Source organism: Micropterus salmoides, unplaced genomic scaffold, assembly GCF_014851395.1.
Source record: "Micropterus salmoides isolate LMB-PRFRI ecotype aquatic unplaced genomic scaffold, ASM1485139v1 Ms_hic_scaffold_21, whole genome shotgun sequence".
Taxonomy (NCBI): domain Eukaryota; kingdom Metazoa; phylum Chordata; class Actinopteri; order Centrarchiformes; family Centrarchidae; genus Micropterus; species Micropterus salmoides.
Window position 1 is genome coordinate 12,454,945 of NW_024041262.1, and position 20,687 is coordinate 12,475,631.

Below are 20,687 nucleotides of genomic sequence, written 5' to 3' on the forward strand. Positions count from 1 at the left end.
ATCGTTAAGTTCAAAAGATGCCTCAAATATCAATGTCACTGCACAGCGGGGAATTGCTAAGGACAGTGATTTAGACTCTAGTCAACGATGAAGTAGATTGGGACCAGAATCCCAGGGGAGAGAGAGACACGAGGTCAGGTAGGAGGGCTATAAAAGCATTCCCTCCTTTACTGGAACATGCACTTAATGTCAATCTGGGTATGACTGAAGATTTGGGATGCCCAGCAGTCCGCTTCTGTTCGTAACTCGTTTGACTAAAACAGCAAAACGTGTGAACAAGTATGTTGATGTAAGTGTATATGTTTATCTACTTGATCTGCTGATTTTGTTGTGCATGTACTCTACTGTATATGTCATTGCATTTATATATTCTTAATGAATACTGGACTGCAATGTTTTAGTATTTTATGAAAAGACCAAACATTATTTTACATGTAATATGACTAATGTAGAATACACATTTTGCACAACCTCGAAATATTGACTATGCTTTGCTTCTAATGGCCTTTTACACATTTCTTGACATTTTTTCCCTCGTGTAAGCAGCGGAACTCTGTGAAGGAGGTATAGATCGGCAAGTCAAAAAGATGAGGACGTTCCAGAAAAGTTTGGGCTGTATATTCCTTCTCTGTTGCACCTGCTTGACTGAGTGCCGGGTGCTGAAGTTTGTCATAGCTGTAAGTCTACCCATTTCCCCTACTTTATTTGTGTACATAACTAATACTACTATCATTTGAACATAGCATTGTAGGTTTCACCTTAAGCTGTTTTACAACAGTGTAATCACATGCAAAATGCCTGTATGTCACTGACAAGGTTTATTTGTTGAATGCTGGAATTTTAACATTATCTGGAAGCCACTTTAGATCACATAAGAGTGACATTACTGTGCGTTGTTGCTGATTACACTGTGTTTTTCTGCTCAGTGAGCATTATTATATTTACACATTTATGTCACAAAGGATTACTTTGAGTACAGTGTCAAGCATATCTTTCCCAGACACTACTGCTTTGTTCAAAAACCTCTTTGCATATCTTTCTTTTACCCCATAGTTCCATGATACAATGAAAAAGACATTTGAAGGATTTAAGTGAAAATGAAAATCACAAATGTTTTCTATGAATGATGTGATAATGTTTTGTGAATTTATGAATCTCTTTTAGGCGTATTAACTGGGACTTCATATATCACACTAGTGTTTTATCACTTTATTTAATATTAAAATACAAATTAATCTATAATGCAGCTTGAAAGTTACCATTTTTACTAAAGTAAGGGCTCGCTTTACTTGCTATCTACTAACTTAAATATATAGGTAACTGCTTCATCAGTGTCTTTGCAATCTGTGAAATAATTTAATTTAATCTATAATTAAATATTATTATTTATAAATAATTCGTAAACGTGTTTTAATTCAACGATTTTGGTTAGTCAAGAATAGTTCGGTTTAGTTCAATTCCGGTTCAACCCTTGGAAGGTGTTTTGCTTTCAAAAAGACAGTGAGTATTGGAAAATACAAATTATCCCCAAACGCAAACCATGACTTTGTTGACTTGACCTTGTGGTTTGCTTTTTCTTGAGGTTTTACAGGAGTGAATCAGATGTGTCCATAATCCAGTTTAATCAACCTGTGTGTCATGTCACTGCTCAGAAAGTGAGTCCTCAGGTTAATAATACTGAAGCTGCAGCTCTAGCATTTGTGTCTTGATGGCATCATCACAATGTCTCAAATCCAGACTTGGAACTGTCCAAGATCACAGTTTTCTATTTCTGACTTCTGTATCAGGGTGGATATTTCCCTCAAGTACACAGCATAATGGCTGGCACAGCAGCATGGCATCTGAATCCATGTGACATAATCTGTTATGACTTTAAGGTTTTCCGGCATGGCGATCGATCACCTATTGAGTCGTATCCCAGGGATCCTCACGGGGAGGAGGTGTGGGCTCAGGGCTTCGGACAGCTGACTGAGGTACTGTGTGTTACTGTGGAGTATGGGCTGGTGTATGGCAGCCCTGAGGTGCAAAAAACAATATTAAAGACAACACAACAACAAAACTGAAAATACTACAACAAATTATTTCTGAAAACCCATTCGCAAATTAGAAAACACAAGTAATAAACAGAAAACACAACAGAATTTATAAAACCGTTTTGTGAAATGCTGTTGAGTTTTCTATTTTGTTATGGTGTTGTTGAGTTTTGCAGCTCAGGGCCACCGTACTGGAGCCTATCCCAGTGTGAACTTGGGTGACAAAAATGTAGGATAAAAACTAATGTCAAAATATTTGACAAGGTATGCATTTACAGAAGAGGATTTACAGAATGAGTACAATGAAGGCATAAGTCTAAGCTCCTTTTGTATCTCCATAGGTCTGGGGGCAGTAGCTTTGGATGTGGTGTAAAAAATTACAGTACATTTCTCTTGACATGTACAACACACAGGATGATATGTTTCAGTCTTGAGATGGAAGAAAAGCTCGTTGCACACTTTTAATTAAAGTCCTTTCTACTGTGACGCTGTTCTGCTTTCAGGCAATTAGCTTGTTTACAGTGAATACACTGAAATATTTCTGACTATGAGGCCCTGCAGAAATTTCATATTTTATGTAAATAAGTTGAATTTGACCTTAAATCTGCCAAATCTTCAGCAAAAGGTCAGAATTGACAAAAATGAATAGTGCTGCAATTTTCCTTTCAGCTGGGCATGAAACAACAGTTTGAGCTGGGCAGATTTCTGAGGAGGCGTTACGGAAACTTTCTCAGTGAAGATTACAACAACAAAGAGGTAAGCGTATTTATGTATGCATAAATGTGTGTGTGAACTTCTGTTTTTTTCCCCCCTGCCCTTAGTTAGCTAGCATCCCCTGTGAGCCAGTGTGCTCCAGTGTCACCTAATGCTGTTGCCTCCCTCCAACATGTCAAAAGCCGGGTTCATGTGTGGCCAGCCAGTTAATGGCTATAACAACATACACACACACACACACATACACGTTAATGAGCATGACTCATATTGGTGATATCACTGCCATGGCCTTGTAATGCTGTTACATGTGGGGTAATCTTGCCCCTGGGCTCCATGCACATAGCTGGCAGCATGCATGTCGGCTCAATGTGCCGCCGGGTTGCATGCTCAGCATACTGTCATTATAAAGATATAATTTTGTATTCCTTCCTCTGTTTCCTTAATACTCACTGTCTTCCTTTTTTTCTTCCGCTCTCTCTCAACCCCTCTCTCTCCATCCTTGTGTTCAGTCCTCTCTTCCCTCTCTCAGATAACATGCAATTACCACAAAAATAACAACTCTTCTTAGTACCTGTCATTGGCGATTTGTTGCGCAAGTCTCAGTCAACTTGTACTGTACCTTTCCCTGCGCTGCCATGTCTGTTTTAATTTGACAAAGGGGGGGGACATTCTCGGCATCACAGGAACATCCAACCTTATCAGCGTGATTTATTGTGCGCAAAAACCTGACACTGGGTGACAGAGAGATATAGATGAGCGAAGGCTGATGTCAGAAGAGATCATTGTAAAAGAGATCTTTTTCCCCCTCCCTCTCGCATCCATTTGGATCTCTTCTGACTCCCCTCCTAGTCATTTTAAGGGAATACCTCAGTTGACTTGGGATAAATACAGCTCACTCATGATACACTACTGTTTTGCTGGGTGCATTTATTGCGCATTTTTTTTGCAATGCAATCCCTTTGAGTTTCCCAGTGCATCTCCACTTTCTATAAAAAGCAAACTGAGCCTGAGTGGAAGGACACAGTAGACAGTGGTATGGATACATTTTAATACAGCATTCCCTCCATGTTTCCAACAGATATATGTCCGGAGCACTGACTATGACCGCACTCTGATGAGTGCCCAGGCCTGCCTTGCTGGGATGTTCACCCCAACCAGGCGCCCGCCTCCCATCATGCCCCAGTTACTGTGGCGGCCTATTCCAGTGCACACCATCCCCAGGGCCCATGACAAGGTGGGCTGGTGAGCCACATAAATATTTCCTTTCACACAGCAGCCATACACAACTAAATAGAGACCTGTCCTCGTTTATGTGTGTTTTTCTCTGCAGCTCCGTGTTGTTGTCTTGTTCACCTCAGCTGTGAACCTGGTGTGCTGAAATTCCCCACTGTTTTAAAGTGTGAAATGAACATATAATTGTGCCCAGAAGACTTACAGTACCTGCAGTAAATGTGAATTATTTCCACTGATGTGCTGTTGTTTTCGATTTCTCAAGCTGTTGAAGTCTCCAGGCAAAGACTGTCCAAGGTTCAGAGCGCTGATGACGGAGACCTTTGAGAGTGCGCCCTACCAGAGGTTCCTCAGGGCTCACCAGGTGAGACAAACCACAGAAGAAGACTCAAAATACAGTGTACTGTAACTCATCCTCAGCATCTGTTCAATGACGTGAACGTTCTGCTCACAGCTTAGTTTGTGTTAAACATCACTTTTCCATGAGTCATGTGCCTGTCAAGCACAAAAACTTGTTTGTAACTCTGTTGTTTTCATCATCACATTGTTATATAATCAAATTAGCTGTGAATAATAGCCCACCTTTACTTGCCTCAGCTGCTTCTATTCTGCTGTTCCATGCCTTGATTTGTAAATGAACAAACACTGTGAAATGCACATTTTTTGTTAAAACAGTGAAAAATATATACTTCACAGTTGCTGGTGCCAACGTTATCAGCACCTCCAGTGGACGTGTTAGTTATGCTGTAGACATCATGTCCTCTCAGTGATTTTCTCAGGCACAGTGACTCCAGTGCCTAGAAAAAACTGTGCAGTGCAATTTCTCTCACATTCTCAGAGAAGCTAATTAACGGTTGGATTGAATTAGATTAAGAATTACAATGAAAATGTTTTAATTAAACGGAGTCCCATGTGCGGCCTATTAAGGTGGTGTTTGAGGTTCTGCATTGAATTTGAACACCCTCTGCTGGAGGCACAGTACCTGTAAGTTGGATACAAGAACCAAAATGGTGTAATTTTTCACTGTGTGCTCTGACCAAAGGTTGAACTTACAAACAATCACAAAACAATACTAACGCATAAAATTAACCAACTAATGTCTGTGATTTTAAAGACTTAAATAAATGTGGAGGAATGTTACTGGTGCATCTATTACAACAACCAACAAAGTTTACTGGTAAAAATGGCTAATTTAGGTCTTTTTTCTTTGAACATTATCACCTCACCTCATTTAAATGACTTGTAAGTAATGAAAGTAAAAAAGGCAAAAACTAAAGTCCAAAATATGAATAAAAATCTTGGTTGCAGAACTTGTTCATCTTCAGTACCTCGCTAATCATCTCACGAACCTCCAGATTTATTTGCAACACTTTAAAGGGGCCCAACCCCTAGGCTGAGAACCACTGGAATAAACTACCTAAACTGTGTAAAAAGTAGTTAAAACTAGCGCCACCTTGGACCATCTTCAACAGTAACATTCAATTACAGTGGCAGCTCCTGCCAAATCTCTCAGGGGGGGCAATTAATAATAACTATCAATGTTTTTTTACAGTCACAGTTATTAGCTTAGCCTCTCGCATTTTACGGAGCATAAATTAGCCTAGTGGCTAGCGGACTTTTCCTCTCCTCAAAGCTTAACAAATTACATATATTATTTATACTGTGTCTTACTCACCGCCGCATCTCCCGACACAACAACACAGCGATCGCAGCTCGAAAAAACTGCCTTTACATGAAAGTCTATGAGAGAGATCTGGGTGATTTACAACCATACTGAATTCGCCCCAAAAGAGGTGGGACTCCACGGAACACGACTTGACGCTGATTGGACAGCGATATTCAGAGACAAACTGTCAAAAACAGTCACTGCTCACTAACAGTGTGGTAGAAAGTGTGAGAAAAATATCCCATGCCTTTCCCGGCTTGGCGGTGCGTCGCCCAGTCGCCCTAATGGACAAGCCGCCCCTGTTCAATTATATCAGTCACTGGGGACATTTTCCTGAAGTTTTACTCTGAAGTATTTTCCTTCTAATAGGTCTGTACTTCAACTTAAGATGGATTTTGAATGCAGAACCTTTACTTGTAATGTATCTGATATATATATATTGTATTGCTTTTCTTTGCAGTACTTTGTGGAGGGACTTTCCAACCACACTGGATATCCCATCTCCAAACTGGTTGGCAAAAAAATATGGCGAGTCTACGACACTCTTACATGTCAGGTATACTTGATACTACACAGCAAGCGTATAGACACACACAAATACACAATGAAGCTTGTATACTATCTGTATTCTGCAGTTTACAAATGCTTCAATTACTGATACAAACACCAGCTGTAGAGCAGTGAGCGTTAAACAGGAAGAAGGAATAGAGAAGGGATCTGTTTTCTTCAGTGCGTCTGCAGAGAGATGGGGAGGGGGCTGGAGCGTGGGGAAATCATTTTATACATACAGTACGACATGAATAGAACAACATATTGAAATGATAATTAAAGCATTATGAGATGGGTGGATTCTAGGCCAGGTTGAATACACTCATTCACACTTGCAAAATGAGCATCTGTTATCTTCAGACTGGCGCTAAAAATAGCCAGGATAATAGAAACGATGAAATACAGCCATTTAAAGCCCTTTTGTTACGGTTCATGTGCTGTGTAATGTGATTATTAGCCTGATGCAGGGTAATAAATGTTATTTGCTTGTGCAGAGGATCCATAACTTGACTCTACCACGCTGGGCCACCCAAGATGTTCTGGACACCCTGAAGAGAGTGGCATCATTTGAGGTCATGTACAGCATCCTCAGTCACAAACGAAAAGAGAAGGCCAGGCTTTCGGGAGGTGAGGATTCACATTATAGGCAATTAATTTATAGCACTGTTCTGGGAAAAAAAATGTTATTAGAGTTAAAAGGCTCAGTGTATCTAATATCGTGACTGCTGGCAGAGGCTTTGTTTACGCCTCAGACAGTGTAAAGTGCTGGGTTGGGTTTCCCACAAGCATATTAGCACATATGAGCTAATGGGACAAAGATGATTATGGCGCTAAGACAAGATACTCAATAAGGTCAAAAGGATTGTGTTGGTGCCTGGGATTATTTCATTTGCACTGTTGATGTGTTAATTTACCAGGGGTCTTACTGAATGCCATCCTGAGGAATTTCTCCAGGGCCGTAGAGCAAGGGAGCACTCTCAAATTCATTATGTACTCTGCTGTGAGTTCAACATTTGGGCATATACACACATTTATAATCTGTTATGCAAACTGCTGTTTCCCATGCTGTATTTCCTCACCTCCGTGTGTATTACTGCTGTGATGTTTTCTCATTTCAGCACGACTCTACACTCATCACCCTCCAGGCGGCTCTGGACGTGTACAACGGCCTTCTTCCCCCTTATGCTGCCTGTCAACTCTTTGAGTTCTACCAGGAGAATGATGGGTAATTACGTCCCGCCAACGTTACTTTTGCATATTTAATTTTCTAGGTCAGATTGACAAAATACACCATATTTTGAGTAATTGCAGCCCACTGTTTAGCTGCACCAAACCAAGTACATTTCTGCTTTCCTTTTCAATTCGATGACAACCTGGCAGCCATCCGCGACTGCAGTGGCCAAATTAGCACATGACGAAAACATTTACATAACATTTACCACAACTGTGTGCCATCTCATTGTGTTAATCCTAATAAATTCCCAGTTCCTATTCTCTGGAGCTGTATTACCGCAATGAGTCCTGGCGCGACCCCTACCCCAACCCTGTGCCAGGATGCAACGGGTTGAACCCGTGCCCTTTGCCAATGTTTACCGAGCTGGTGCGGGACGTAGCAGCAGAAGACTGGGAGGTTGAGTGCGGGTTTAGGACACGATGGTCAAGCACAGGTGAAGAAGTAGATGTTTTCTTTTCCCAGTGCACTGACTTCTATTTGCTTCAACACATATTTTGGCATTACTAAGGTTTCACTGCAATATGTTTATTCCTGTATTCACTAAAGGGACTGGTGTGGGGATTTTCATGTACTATATTCAAATGTACCTAAACAGGTTTGTTGTCTCCCACAGGTGTCATAACAGCTCTTGCAGTGGCTGTGGGTCTCCTTGCAGTGGCGCTATTGTTCAGCATAGTAGTGGCAATCCGCAGGAGGAGAGCGCACTACTCCAGGGAGGTGTAGTACAGACGGCTGTCACACATGTGCCAAAATACAGAAAGGTGCCTCTCAGCTGTGGAAACAGCCATGTGCCATGTATTTTAATATTTCTGATCATGTGTGGGTTCGCAAGCTCTGCTTCTATGAATTATGTTTGTGTGACTAAAATAATAAATATGATGTGCATGAAAAGTAATGAAGTATTTTATAACAGAAAAAAAACATATTCAAAGCACACAATTATTTGTAGCAGGCATGACTAAATTTTATTTGATTCACTCTTGACAGTGTGTAGGCTACATACTGACAGTCACTGTTCATTCACTGTTTGGTTCATATCATTTCACATTCGTTGCTGTTGAGTTTCTCACTTCTTGTCCGGGTCTGTGACAACTGTGGGAAAAAAGGACAAATGATGAGGGTTGATGATGAGTTTTGTTGAAATGAGCCAAAATGTAATGGCATGTACCGTGTTGTAATGTATTTTGGTAATAATCAATGAACCCTTTTCATAACCATATTCAAACAATTTTGTGACGTTGATTGTGTATCACATAGTCAGAACTAACCACCTAATAATTGTCTGCACTGAGACATGAGACTTATCTTGCACTCAGATTAATAAGGCTCCTTCCCCCCATCAGCCCTCCCCTCCCACCTTGCAGCCCTCTGCTCCAATTTGTTCGTACCATGTACATCCAGCTTGCACTCCACTTCATCCTTGCCCAGTTCATTGACAGCCATGCAGGAGTATTTGCCTCCGTCAAAGGTGCTTGGCTTGCGAATGTTGAGGGTCAGCACTCCCTGGTTGTTCTGCATCAAGTACTTGGGATCCTCACCGATGATCATCTTGTTCTTCATCCAGATAATTTTAGGCTATGATGTGGCAAGATAAATAATAATAAATAATCAGGTGCAATAAATCTAATTCTTAGATTAGATAAAGTCGATTTATTTTTATAAAATGTTTTGTCCTGATCAGATTGTTGCTAAACATGATAAGAAAGGCTACTGCTGTAAATCTGCATATACTCTGACTTTCATTTGCTTATGACAACTGACACTGTCAGCCTCGTCCAGTAAATCACGCTCCACAGGCTTCTTTAACATGCATGTTTACCCTGGGGAAACCTTTGACGGCGCAGCTGATGGCAGTGCTGTAACCGGCCACTACAGATCTGTCAACCAGAGGCTGAGTAAACTTGGGCACACAGGACAGGTCCTTCTCCTTGTAGGGGGTTTCTTTGCACACCAGGCCTATGGAAAAGAGTGGAAGGGCAGGCAAACCTAGTCAACCCCCATAAATCAGAGCAGTGGCACATCGTGTTTGACATCTCCGATGCTCAAGTAAAACACAATTCACACTACAAGCACATACATGGATACTGTACTGTACATACACACGTGCATGCACAGTCACACCTGTCTTGGCAATGACAGCCGTGTTCTTGCTTTGGCGCGGCTCCTCACTCAGGCCACAGAGGTTTTCACTGTAGACGCGGAACATGTATTCGTTGCCCATGATCAGATCTGAAGCCGTGCAGTTTGTCCGTCTGTTGTGCTCATAAACGGTGAACCATTCCTGATCAGAGATTGAGCATAAGGAACAAGCAACGTTTCCACATCAAACACTGGCTTGACTTGCTTATTATTGGCCCTAACCAGACATTTTGTGGGGATGATGTGGATTTGAAACGCTGCCCCTTCTCCCTCTCTCACCTTAGTCTTCATGTCTGCCTTCTGGATGGTGTATCCAGTAATCTCACAGTTGCCATTGTCCTTGGGAGGCTCCCACTCCAGCGCTGCATTGAAGCCCCAGACGTCTGTCACTCTGACGTTCACAGGAGGTCCAGGCTTATCTGAATAGGTTAAACTTCAGCGTCAGATGTTCAGTACACTTCATTTGTTTAACTGTGATACAGACAAAGTAGACCACCACAAGAAGAAATGGATGTTTCCAATCGCAGAGACCTTACCAACAATTCTGATGTCAACGGTGGCCCTGTCCTCCATGTTCTCGATCTGTAGCACCAGCTCATATTTTCCAGAGTGCTCTCTCTCTGCTGAGCGGATGAAGAGGATGGAGTCCACATTTGAGTTACGAACGTTGACCATCTTGGGGTCAAGGGCTTGACCATCCTTGTACCAGGTTGCGACAGGGCGTGGTTTGCCCTGTAAGACCCAACAATGATCCATTATCCAAGATAGAAGGGATTTTTGGAAAGATGTAACATTTACACTTCCAAAATGATTCATGGCAAAATGAAAAAATCTAGTCTTTTGTTGTCAATGATAATGTCTAATGTGTTAGCTGACAAAATATAGTATTTGAAAGTAAAGATCTTTAACAGAAACATAATCACTGTGCGTGAACTGATTATGAACAGGAACGGGAGAATCATGCCTAAAGATTCTCCCGGTTTCTGGCTTTTCCCATTAAAAGAGTACGTGACTGATTTAACATAACACACACTTGAACATTGTCAATGGACAGCAAAAAAAGTAAAATCGATGCAGTACAAACAGATATATTGTCTTTTTTATTCAATGCAGCTCCCTATGGAGCCACAAAAGGCTTTATGCAACTTTTTCACATATGCAGTAGTACCCCCAACACCTGTAAACAGAGTTAGATGTGTACAATTGGTTGAGATATAATGCCTATATTTGTTACTCTGACTCACAGCAACAACAAATTCCCAAATGTTCTTACAGCTCAACGATTAGAAACTTAAGGCAATTCACTGCACAATTATAAAACTAATCTGCATTTTAATGCATCCTGACCGTATTTTCCCCACTGGAAATTATTATTATATCATATATTTTAGCACTTAGCACAGCTGTTAACGGAGACTTTCATCCCAAAATATTAAACAAGTTTGTTTGACGCTTTACTCACAACGCGCTGATACATGGATGTCACTTCACTGTAATTGATTTGAACATGACGATAAAAGAACCTGAACATGTTTCTAACCTGGAAGGGGACAGTCAGGTTGATCTTTTCGCCTACTTTCCTGATGTACTTGGTTCTCAGATCACGAGGGAGGCGGATCTTAGGGTGTTCTAAAGCATAAAAGGGCAATTAAAAAACACTGTATGATACTCTGAAAGAAAGCATCCGTATTTATAAACCATAAAATTCAATCCTTCATGCTATGACTGAATATGATATACAGTATAAATCATAAAATATGATAACAAGTACTCTGACTGGTCTTTTCACAACTAAAGCTGACTGGCTCACCCATGATCTCACGGATGGTGACAGGCTGCGACAGTATAGCAGGTGGACTGCGTCCAGCGATATTTACTGCCACCACCCTAAAGTTGATCTTCTCTCCCACAGGGAGGCCACGCACCACAAATCCCTGTCTCTCACAAAGTTCCTGGTTGGCCACCACCCACTCAGTGGCTGAAATAAAATAGAATTACATGCAGTAAATCACAGTGATATTTGAATCTTGGGACTTATTATGTTGTTGTCCTCTAATTACATATATTCATTGTGATAGTATTATATCTGTTTTAGACATAAATTACCATTATTAATTATGAGCTGTAGCATTTTAAAAACTGAGTCACTTCAGCTATTTGATAAATGTCCTCAAGTTAAAATTTGTTTTGAAAGTGTCAATGAATGTAAATGTCACAAATTATAATGTTAACAGAATGTTAGGTTTTATCACCTCCTTCCTTGCAGTATTCAATAACATAGCCATCCAAGCCCCCAGCTCCAATCTTCTCTGGGGCGAGCCACTTGAGGCTGCATGTGCTGTCTGTCACGTCATGCACTGACAGGCGCATTGGCTCACTAGTTGGGGCTGAGGGTGACAGAAAAAGAGACACAGGAGATCGCTGGTCTGACTGACGAAACATGATGCACAAAGGGAGGAAAGATGGTTCAAAGATGGCTGTGATACGTACCGATAGGCATGAAGGGTTTGGAGTTGAGACTTGGTTGAGACAAGCCAATGCTGTTGACAGCAAAAACCCTCATCTCATACAGAACACCTTCAATCATCCTCTTAGCCTCATATGTGGTCGAATCATATACGTCAAAGTTGAGCTTTGTCCATCTGGAAGAGCCCTTCTTCTTCCTCTCCATGAGATAACCTGATGGAGGATAAACAGAGAAAGAATCAACATGGGCAGACTAATAATTTAAGACACAATACACATAGAAATTAAATTAATATTCCATGTGCCCAGCCAATTAAATATGAAAAGGCTAAGACAAAAGCCGTCCTTTACCTTTGACTGGAGCACCTCCATCAAATTTAGGAGGCTCCCAAGTGATGGTGGCGCAGTCCTCTCCCACTGACATGCATTTGACATGCTCAGGGGGGTCAGGTACATCTAAAATAAGAATACAGTTTGTTTTAAAATATACCAGAGAAGTTTACACTATAGTAGTTTTATGACATATTTGAAAACTGGTGAATGGTTAAAAACATTACAGCACAGCTGTGTTAACATTAACACCTGCTGACATTATCACAAAATCTTCACTAACCCACAATCTTCACAAACAGCACAGCCTTGTCTTCTCCGGCAGGGTTGGTCACACAGATGGTGTAGTTGCCCTCATCGTCCCTCTCTGCCCCCTCTATGACGAAGCAGCTCAGGTCTTTCCTTGCCTCCACCCTAACACGCCCTTCATTCTCTGTAATTGGCTACCAAACAGGAAATTGTAGCGTCTAAGCACCATGAAGGGTAATTTTGAAGCAACCAACAATTTTATCTTAAGGAAAAAACATCTGGGTCCAGCGGAACTAAATGGGACAGCATGTATTTTGGATGTTCACACCTAACGATCCTGTTCCTGAATCAAACCACCGTGAGGATGATAAATTGCACATATAAATTTTCCAGCTGGTCCGGTTTGCGTTCATAAAGGCAAAACTCAAATGGTCCAAAAATTGTGGTGAAAATGGCGTTTGATTATTGGTCACACAGTCGGCGGGTAAAAAAACCAACCCCTCCAAATACTTACATACTAGTACTTTGATGTACTGATGACGCAGTTCATTTAACTTCCACACAACACTACTCAATACATTGCTGGAATCCATTCTCTTTCATTTCATCGCTCAATATTATGAATACCTGAGTGTTTTTATGCACCTTCTCTAGTAATTGAGAAACGATCTCTTCAGCACAAATATGCAGGAGGCATTTCACTTCGTCGTGAGCCTAGGGCTATCCCCTGTTAGTCGACATCTTGGTATTAAACACGCTACTAGTTTACCAGTCACCAAATCAGGATGAGAAAATGTTTTTTTTAACCAATGAAATGAGAAATAGAATAGTACTCTTCCCGTTATTGGCTCGAATGGTGTTCACACCAGAAATGAACCGCTCCAGAGTTCACTTGACAGCAGTCCAAGACCACCTCTTAGAGGCGACCTGAGAGTGGTTGTTCGGTCTGCACCACGTTCACAACAGCCCAAACAAAGCGCACCAAGGGGGTAAATGCTCCAGGGTTCGTGTTCAACCAGACTAATTAATAATAATATAATAATAATAATCCTTATTTGTAGAGCACTTTTCAAAAACAAGTTACAAAGTGCTTTAACAAGTGTAAAGAATAATACAAAAAAAAAAACAACCAACTTAAGGTTGGTGTGAACCCGCCCTAACATATTACAGTTGTACATTTTCTTTAGCCAAGGCTGTGAAATACTTAAGCAGAGCACAAGTATCTCAGAACTGTAACTAAGTACAGTACTTGAGTAAATCTACTTATTTACATTCCTTAACTGGCAGATAGACCTCGAGCAAATCACAGGGGCATTTGGGTCAATCATAGGGGCATTAATGGGCAGCTTGAGTTGACCTGAGGGAGACTATGGCAGCACTTGGGCTTACCAGTGGTCACTTAGGCCGCTAAAGTGCCATATATTGTGGCTTCAAAAGGAAGCAAAGGACATATCCTGTTTACAAAAAGAGGGCCCTCTTTCTTTGCACTGTGCCACTATGCCATTAGCTGCCTGTGGGGACAAAATATTTCCCCCTTTCTGGATTATGGTTTCTGGATGACTTATCTCTGATAAATGTTTGTATGTTTGACAAGATATGCAATTCAAAATTAACATACTGTATGTATTTAGTGAGCACCGTGTGATATATTCTGTGACCCTTCACTTGTCACATGCTTACTTTATCTCCCTTTGACCAAACAACGGTGGGTGCTGGCTCTCCTGTGATCTCCACATCCAGACGGAGCTTGTTGCCTGCCACCACAATGATGGTGTTTTGGGACACCATGTTTCCAGTGGTGTCCAGGTGGATCTTTGGAGGATCTAGTTATTGTACAAAGAGAAAGAGAGAGAGAGACAGACAGTGTGTGTATGGTGGGTTTGAGATGTTAACTATACAAGACTAAAAATAGTTTTTATTTCATTAAAATTTAATTTAATTTATGAACAGGGGTAATTTAAAGGCTACCTACCTTGTCTAGGCACATAGTCAATCTTAATTTCTGTATTGAGAGAAAAAAAAGACATTACAATATCACGCAAGCTGCTCGTGATTAATGCATCTATGATAGCACCTTTGAAATCATTCTGTCTTTCTCACCCAAGAAGTTGAGCTTGGCAGAAAGTGACAGAGCGTATCCATCAGGAACAAATGTGTAGTCTCCAGCATCCTCTGGCTTCACGTCATCAATAAACAGCCGATGAAACCTGAAACAAGCAAGAGAAGACATCATGTAGGGTAAAACATCTGCCTCATGTAATAAGCATTTAGATAAACACAGAACGTGCTTGATGCTCAGTTATGAGAAATGACCTTCAGATGTTTTTGAATCAACTCATATGTCCTTGTACCTTCCAACGTGAGTCATTCTGATACGATCGCTTGGCAGGACCTCCACTCCATCTTTGTACCACTTTCCTGTGACCTTGTCATCAGACACCTCACATTTGAACAACGCCTGTTCTGCTGCCCTGACTGTCAGATCAGCAATGTCCTGCAACACCTCCAGTTGTTTTTCTGAATAAGACATCGGAAACCACAAGAGCACCGTTCAGGCAGGGGAGAGAGTGTGTGTGAAGGTAGGGGGAGAGGGAGGTTCATGATGGCAACATCTTGACACCCACTGCCATGAGCTGTTAGCTTGTTTGAAAAGAGAGGTGTTAAGCCCTTAGGCCAGCAGTTAAATTCAGCTGCACCCTCAGCACTGAACAGCATGCATTTAAATGACAGACAACCCAGACTAAATATAAATCTATATAAAATGAAGTCTATACATTAATGTAACATCTTTGATTTTCTTCATGACAAACTAAATTAAAATAAATAATAATTATTAGCTTTTATTTTTATTTTAGTCCACAATAAGAATATAATATTTTTAAGTGGTACCTTCCACCTCCAGCTCTCCTTTGGTGTGCCCCCCATTTGTCCAAGCGTGGTACATTCCAATGTCATCCAGCGTAGCCTCATGGATAATCATCGTGTGTTTCCTTCCATCCTTTTTGAAGCGATACTTGGAATCTTTATCTTTGTGAAGCTCTATGTCCTCAAAAAACCTAAGAAGGAATATTCAATGAGCACATCTATTTGAAACACATCACTGCTAAATGTTTGATACAAAATAGTAATAGTAAGTGAGCCCGAGACTGGTGTAAATTTACATTACACTATATTTCCACCATTCAGTGACTGCTAAAAAACTGCTTTGAAAAATATGAATGGGCTTTGCATTCATCAATGGGAAAGTGCAAAAATAAAGCATGTACTTGTTTGTGCTTGTATGTATACATACACCTTGAAATCTTCCATCGCCTTTGTGCATTTTCATCTCTCATTTTGTATAATATAGAACACTGCTAACACATGCTACTTAATATGTATTTATTTGTCCTTTCGAGCTTTATTTACACGTAAAAGGGATAGTGAAGAAAAAGAAAATACAGAAATCCCATTAAAACACAGGCAAAGAAATCAAGAAATCTAGCTCGAGCAGCTTGAACAAAGCCGACTTTTTATTCACTGTAGAAGCAGAATAAGTTCCAGACCACCCTGTGAGAAGTGAAGATACATAGATGTCTATCTAGAAGAACTTGATTAATAGACCGCATGCAGTGATGCTTCTTGTACATAGAGAGGCCAGCCTGCACTTTGACAAAGAATGCAGTGATGTGTACAAGTGTGTTTTAGGGTGGGGGTAGATGCATGCAAATAGTGTGGATGACACCATCATAATCTCGGACAATGTGAGAGACAGACAGCTGTGCATCCACAACAGCATGACAACAGAAACTGTAAAAACAGTTCTTATTTCTGAGTTTCTTATTTCTAAAAGCAAAGGATCAAAATTTACCAAGGTGATGCTGCTATGTGTAAGTAGGTTGTTGGAAAAAGCCGACATCTCCAAGCTTGTCATCGAACTGTGATTTCCCCAAATGAAAACCAATAATTTTATGAAAAAACAGGACAACAGACTTTCTTTGTTTCTGCACAAGTAATAGTTGAATGTATGATATACTGACCACATGACGTGGGCGCCCTCCTCCGACACCTCAATCTCAAACTCCACTCTCTCTCCAACAACCACATGATAGTCATCCATCAGCTTGGTGATGGTCACAGGGGGCTCTGGGCAGAGCAGAGAGGGATGTTGTGTGATGTCATAAGGTTTACAAATTCACATCAATTACATCCATATTTTTACTGCTGATGAAATGTCAAAAAAGGGGGGGGGGGGAGACGCTGCACCTTTGACAAACACCTCTGTGAAACACTTGTCCTCGCCCACCACACACTCATATGCAGCGTCATCAGACAGGGTCGCCTTATTGATGGTAAGTGTTCTGACATTCCCAATCGCCTCCATCACATACCTTGAAAAGTGAGTAAGGGTTAAACAGAGTGCTGAATCAGCTCATCAAGCCATTTATGAGCCATGTTTTAGTACAAATGTCTTAAAATAAGCTTAACGAAAACAACTCTTAGCAACTCTAACTCTTAAATTAGATTTAAAAATTTTTATTTAAGTTGATGTTACCAAGTTTAAGAAAGACTGTATTTTTACAGATCCAGCTTGTGCATTTCAGTTTTCACCTAAGCCATAGAACCTAGGAATGAGGGGTGTTTGTCCTGGGAGTGTATCTGCATTGGTTTAAATGAGGTAAATATGCTTTGGCAGTGTGATATGGTTAAACCTCTGGGAGGTTCCTTATGACTGCCTAAAAATAAAACATGTTGATGGCAGAATCGTCTCAGCGTAACTTTGTAGTATGGATAATTTTAGTTTGATATATTCAACACTGCCCATCAAGTCCATCGGAGCTTGATTGATATGATAGATCCTAACACTACTGTCTAATTAAGCAAAAGTCTTGCATGGAGCTTGTGAAAAAGGTCTATGTGAACTAATGATAGGTGTGTGTGTGTGTGTGTGTGTGTGTGTATGTGCTCTTAAGCATGTACTTGGCTGAGGGTTTGATCTCCTGGCCATTCTTCAACCATTTGACCTGGATGTCGGGATCGACCACCTCACACCTCAGGACGATTTTCTTGCCCTTTTCCACTGAGTAGCAAGATTCAAGCTTCTTCAGGAAAGCTAGAAAATGAAGAATTAACAACTCATCAGCTCACAAAACCCCCCTTCTTTTATTTTCTGTGTCCAGTTTCCTCTTGTCTACTTGTCTCCCCTGCTCTCACCACCTAATCCTAATTCCCTGCTTGACCTGACTTACCCTCGCTATGCTTGGGCTCGACCTTCATCTTTTTCAGACGTTTCAGCATGCCCCTCAGGTCAGTGATGCCATACTCAAAGGCGATTTTCTCATACTCGCTCGGATGGGCATTCTTGAGCAATTCCCACACATCTATCTCTGGTTCCTCTTTCTGAGGTTTCTTCTTTCTGTCAGTCAAGGAAAAGGGCATATGTATGTAATTGGGACTGGAAAAGCAAAAAACGATAACAATCCCACTGTGCGTCTGATTTTACAAAACAAATAACACTCAGCTTCTCACTTCTTAGTGGCTTTTAGCAGAGCACTGAAATCCAGTTCTCCCTCGTCCTCTCCAGCATCCCTATGTGTATGGAAACATACAAAGCATACAGTGCAACAAGAGCAGAAATATCTTCTGGAATAACATTAAATGTACTATATGGTCATATACCATCTGTGCTGAAAGACATTCTCTCACACACACACACTGGAAAATTTTATAAATAATCTATGCGTGCATTTTCCCTCTGGTGTATTCTCAGAAGTGCACATACTAGATTACCGAGACCAGCTGAAATGCAAACCCCAGTGCACTTACGCTCTCTTGAAGGCAGACAAAATATCTGTCTGCTCCTCCTGCTGTGCAGCTGTCACAAGAGAAGTTGCAGAGAACGCACATTAGGGCCGGATCAGATCAAAACATCAGCACGTATGGAATCTATGGCAGTCTCAGCAGGCCAGGGTCAGTTTTTACTCACACTCAACAGAGATCTCAAAAGTAGAGCTGTCACACTTGTCCTTTGCCGTTACCTCACACCTGTAGCCCCCAGCATCTCCAGGGACCACTTTGATAATCTTCATTTCGTAAGTATAGATCTGGAGGGTGGTATAACATAATTACTTCTTAGTTATTTCTGAAGGAAGAGGATCAGGTGGCACAGTACATAAACTGTTTCTGTCTAACACACAAACCTTGGTATTTCTGTCATAAGTTTCTTTGAACTGCATATGTTTCCCAGCTTTGCTGCCAAGATCCATCCACTTGCCTTTCAGCCATTTCATGGTGGGTTTTCTTGTCAGGGTGCTTGAGTCAACCCTGGCTATTAAAGTGACATCCATTCCTGCGATTCACAAACAACAATTAACTCAAACAACATTATGTGGTCAGGTTACACATGATGGATTGTTAATGTTTCCATCATCCATCCTGTTAACGTTTCTAACCTGTAACAGCGATGACATTTTCTGGGGGCTTTTCAACGAAGAGCCCAGTGAGCTCAGTTGACCCTTGCTCTGAAAAGGAGGAGGAAAAACAAAAATCAATTTTGAAATCAATTTTGATGGATTCAGCTAAGACAAGCACTGAAAACAAACATACATGAGCTCTTAAATGGCACTGGCAACATCTACAGTATAAAAGAAATGGAAGTGCAGAGGACAAGGTGAAATGAACCATACTTTTCTGAATCACACCTGCACACAGACTGTACAGTATCCAGTATATGAAACATAACAAAAAAAGGTTGTTTAAAAGGACAGTTAACTGTTTCTGCTAACGTGTACAACATACTGACATAAAAAAAAACAATGTTGCATTTACTTGCTTAGCTCTAGCTGTATGTTATCATTTACAAATGCTAAATCAAATCACAAAAAATGCATTTTTAAAAGCTATAATACTATACTATACACCAAAACCAATTGTATCATTGCAGTGTGTGCTTCTCTTCCTAATGTAATGTAATTACTTCCTGCAGTTTTACACCTGTTCTGGCATTCTTGACTAATAAGATCAACCATACGTATGTCTAAAACTTCCTCTTACATCATTGTAATATATTAATATACGGAAGTCATTATTGACAGGTACTACTTATGTGCTGTTCTTTTGTGGTTTGTGTTTTTCTCAATGTGATCCTGTATGTACAGTAGCAAGAAGTTAAAGCTAATGAGACCATTGCATTGAACATCTTCTAACACAACAGAACACAAAGTCACCTGACCAGTACAACACTCTACACACATTTCCTCGGCTCAAAACACATACAAGAAGGACAAGAAGCCAATGTGGATATTTCATGTATTCAGGCAAGCAAACGCTCTAGTGATACGTGATCTCTACAGCAAAGTATCATTACCAATTACAAGGTCCAGAATGTGTTAATGAACTCTGACTGTGCTAAGTATAAAACTTCTTGCAAGCGCACCCGCTGACTCCCATGCATCAGCACCTTCTACCCATATCAAAGATTTAGCATTCAAGGTGCATTAACATTAGCATCTAAATAAAGTCATACTACATCATCCTCATCATACTAGTCATCCTCAGTTTATACCTTGCCTTAATAAATCTAATTAAAGAATTAATTAACCATACACAGCCAAACGCTCAGAAATATGACATTGTCTTTGGGCATGATGTTTGACTACCACATAACAACACAATGAATGTTTACATGTGCACTTCATTACATTACATTTGCATGCAGTATATAGTAACAGTCCTGCACTGTGCCTTCATATCACCCTATCTTTCCTCTGCAGGGTTTGCATCAGATGGGAAAAACAAATATCCAATTTAACATATGGAAGTATAACAACTGAATGTCATACTGTACCATAAGTCAGGTAAAACAAGGCAAGTGAGCAGCAATTACAGAATGATTATTCTGTAGAATTATTACATTAACACACCACACAGTGAAATGCAATCAACACAGAATTTTACACGTGGAGATAAGATCATGGCTGTTATCAATCAAAACAGAAAGTAATCAGATGGGCTGATTACTGATTTAATCACTGAACTTGGGATAAATTGAAATTACTTTGATTACCTATTTGGACTGATCTTACAAGGCCGCGTGTGA

The 20,687-nt window shown here is 40.6% G+C and overlaps 2 protein-coding genes across 8 annotated transcripts in view; one reads left to right on the forward strand and one right to left on the reverse strand.

Annotated features, from left to right (window-relative positions):
- On the forward strand, positions 1–8,374 carry LOC119916128 (testicular acid phosphatase homolog). The gene is made up of 12 exons (XM_038736025.1): positions 1–289; positions 547–677; positions 1,878–1,973; positions 2,703–2,789; positions 3,826–3,981; positions 4,243–4,341; positions 6,104–6,199; positions 6,687–6,819; positions 7,110–7,192; positions 7,311–7,417; positions 7,678–7,859; positions 8,040–8,374. Exons 2-12 carry the CDS (start codon positions 588–590, stop codon positions 8,147–8,149), a joined length of 1,239 nt encoding a protein of 412 aa, XP_038591953.1. The 5' UTR covers positions 1–289; positions 547–587; the 3' UTR covers positions 8,150–8,374.
- LOC119916127 (myosin-binding protein C, fast-type-like) overlaps positions 8,366–20,687 on the reverse strand; it is a 23,681-nt gene continuing 11,359 nt past the window's right edge. For all 7 annotated transcript variants that reach the window (XM_038736024.1, XM_038736023.1, XM_038736022.1 and 4 more), the window contains 26 exons: positions 19,042–19,110; positions 18,790–18,938; positions 18,576–18,693; positions 18,416–18,464; positions 18,119–18,178; positions 17,839–18,005; positions 17,570–17,702; positions 16,856–16,980; positions 16,630–16,735; positions 15,500–15,666; positions 14,962–15,127; positions 14,711–14,817; positions 14,583–14,612; positions 14,291–14,433; positions 12,645–12,804; positions 12,383–12,487; positions 12,056–12,244; positions 11,818–11,952; positions 11,376–11,543; positions 11,106–11,194; positions 10,102–10,297; positions 9,845–9,984; positions 9,548–9,707; positions 9,246–9,382; positions 8,815–9,001; positions 8,366–8,518 (listed from right to left, as the gene is read on the reverse strand). In XM_038736024.1, coding sequence (XP_038591952.1) covers positions 8,493–8,518; positions 8,815–9,001; positions 9,246–9,382; positions 9,548–9,707; positions 9,845–9,984; positions 10,102–10,297; positions 11,106–11,194; positions 11,376–11,543; positions 11,818–11,952; positions 12,056–12,244; positions 12,383–12,487; positions 12,645–12,804; positions 14,291–14,433; positions 14,583–14,612; positions 14,711–14,817; positions 14,962–15,127; positions 15,500–15,666; positions 16,630–16,735; positions 16,856–16,980; positions 17,570–17,702; positions 17,839–18,005; positions 18,119–18,178; positions 18,416–18,464; positions 18,576–18,693; positions 18,790–18,938; positions 19,042–19,110 — 3,281 coding nt within the window. In that variant the 3' untranslated portion in view covers positions 8,366–8,492. The remainder of the gene's footprint in view (positions 8,519–8,814; positions 9,002–9,245; positions 9,383–9,547; positions 9,708–9,844; positions 9,985–10,101; positions 10,298–11,105; positions 11,195–11,375; positions 11,544–11,817; positions 11,953–12,055; positions 12,245–12,382; positions 12,488–12,644; positions 12,805–14,290; positions 14,434–14,582; positions 14,613–14,710; positions 14,818–14,961; positions 15,128–15,499; positions 15,667–16,629; positions 16,736–16,855; positions 16,981–17,569; positions 17,703–17,838; positions 18,006–18,118; positions 18,179–18,415; positions 18,465–18,575; positions 18,694–18,789; positions 18,939–19,041; positions 19,111–20,687) is intronic.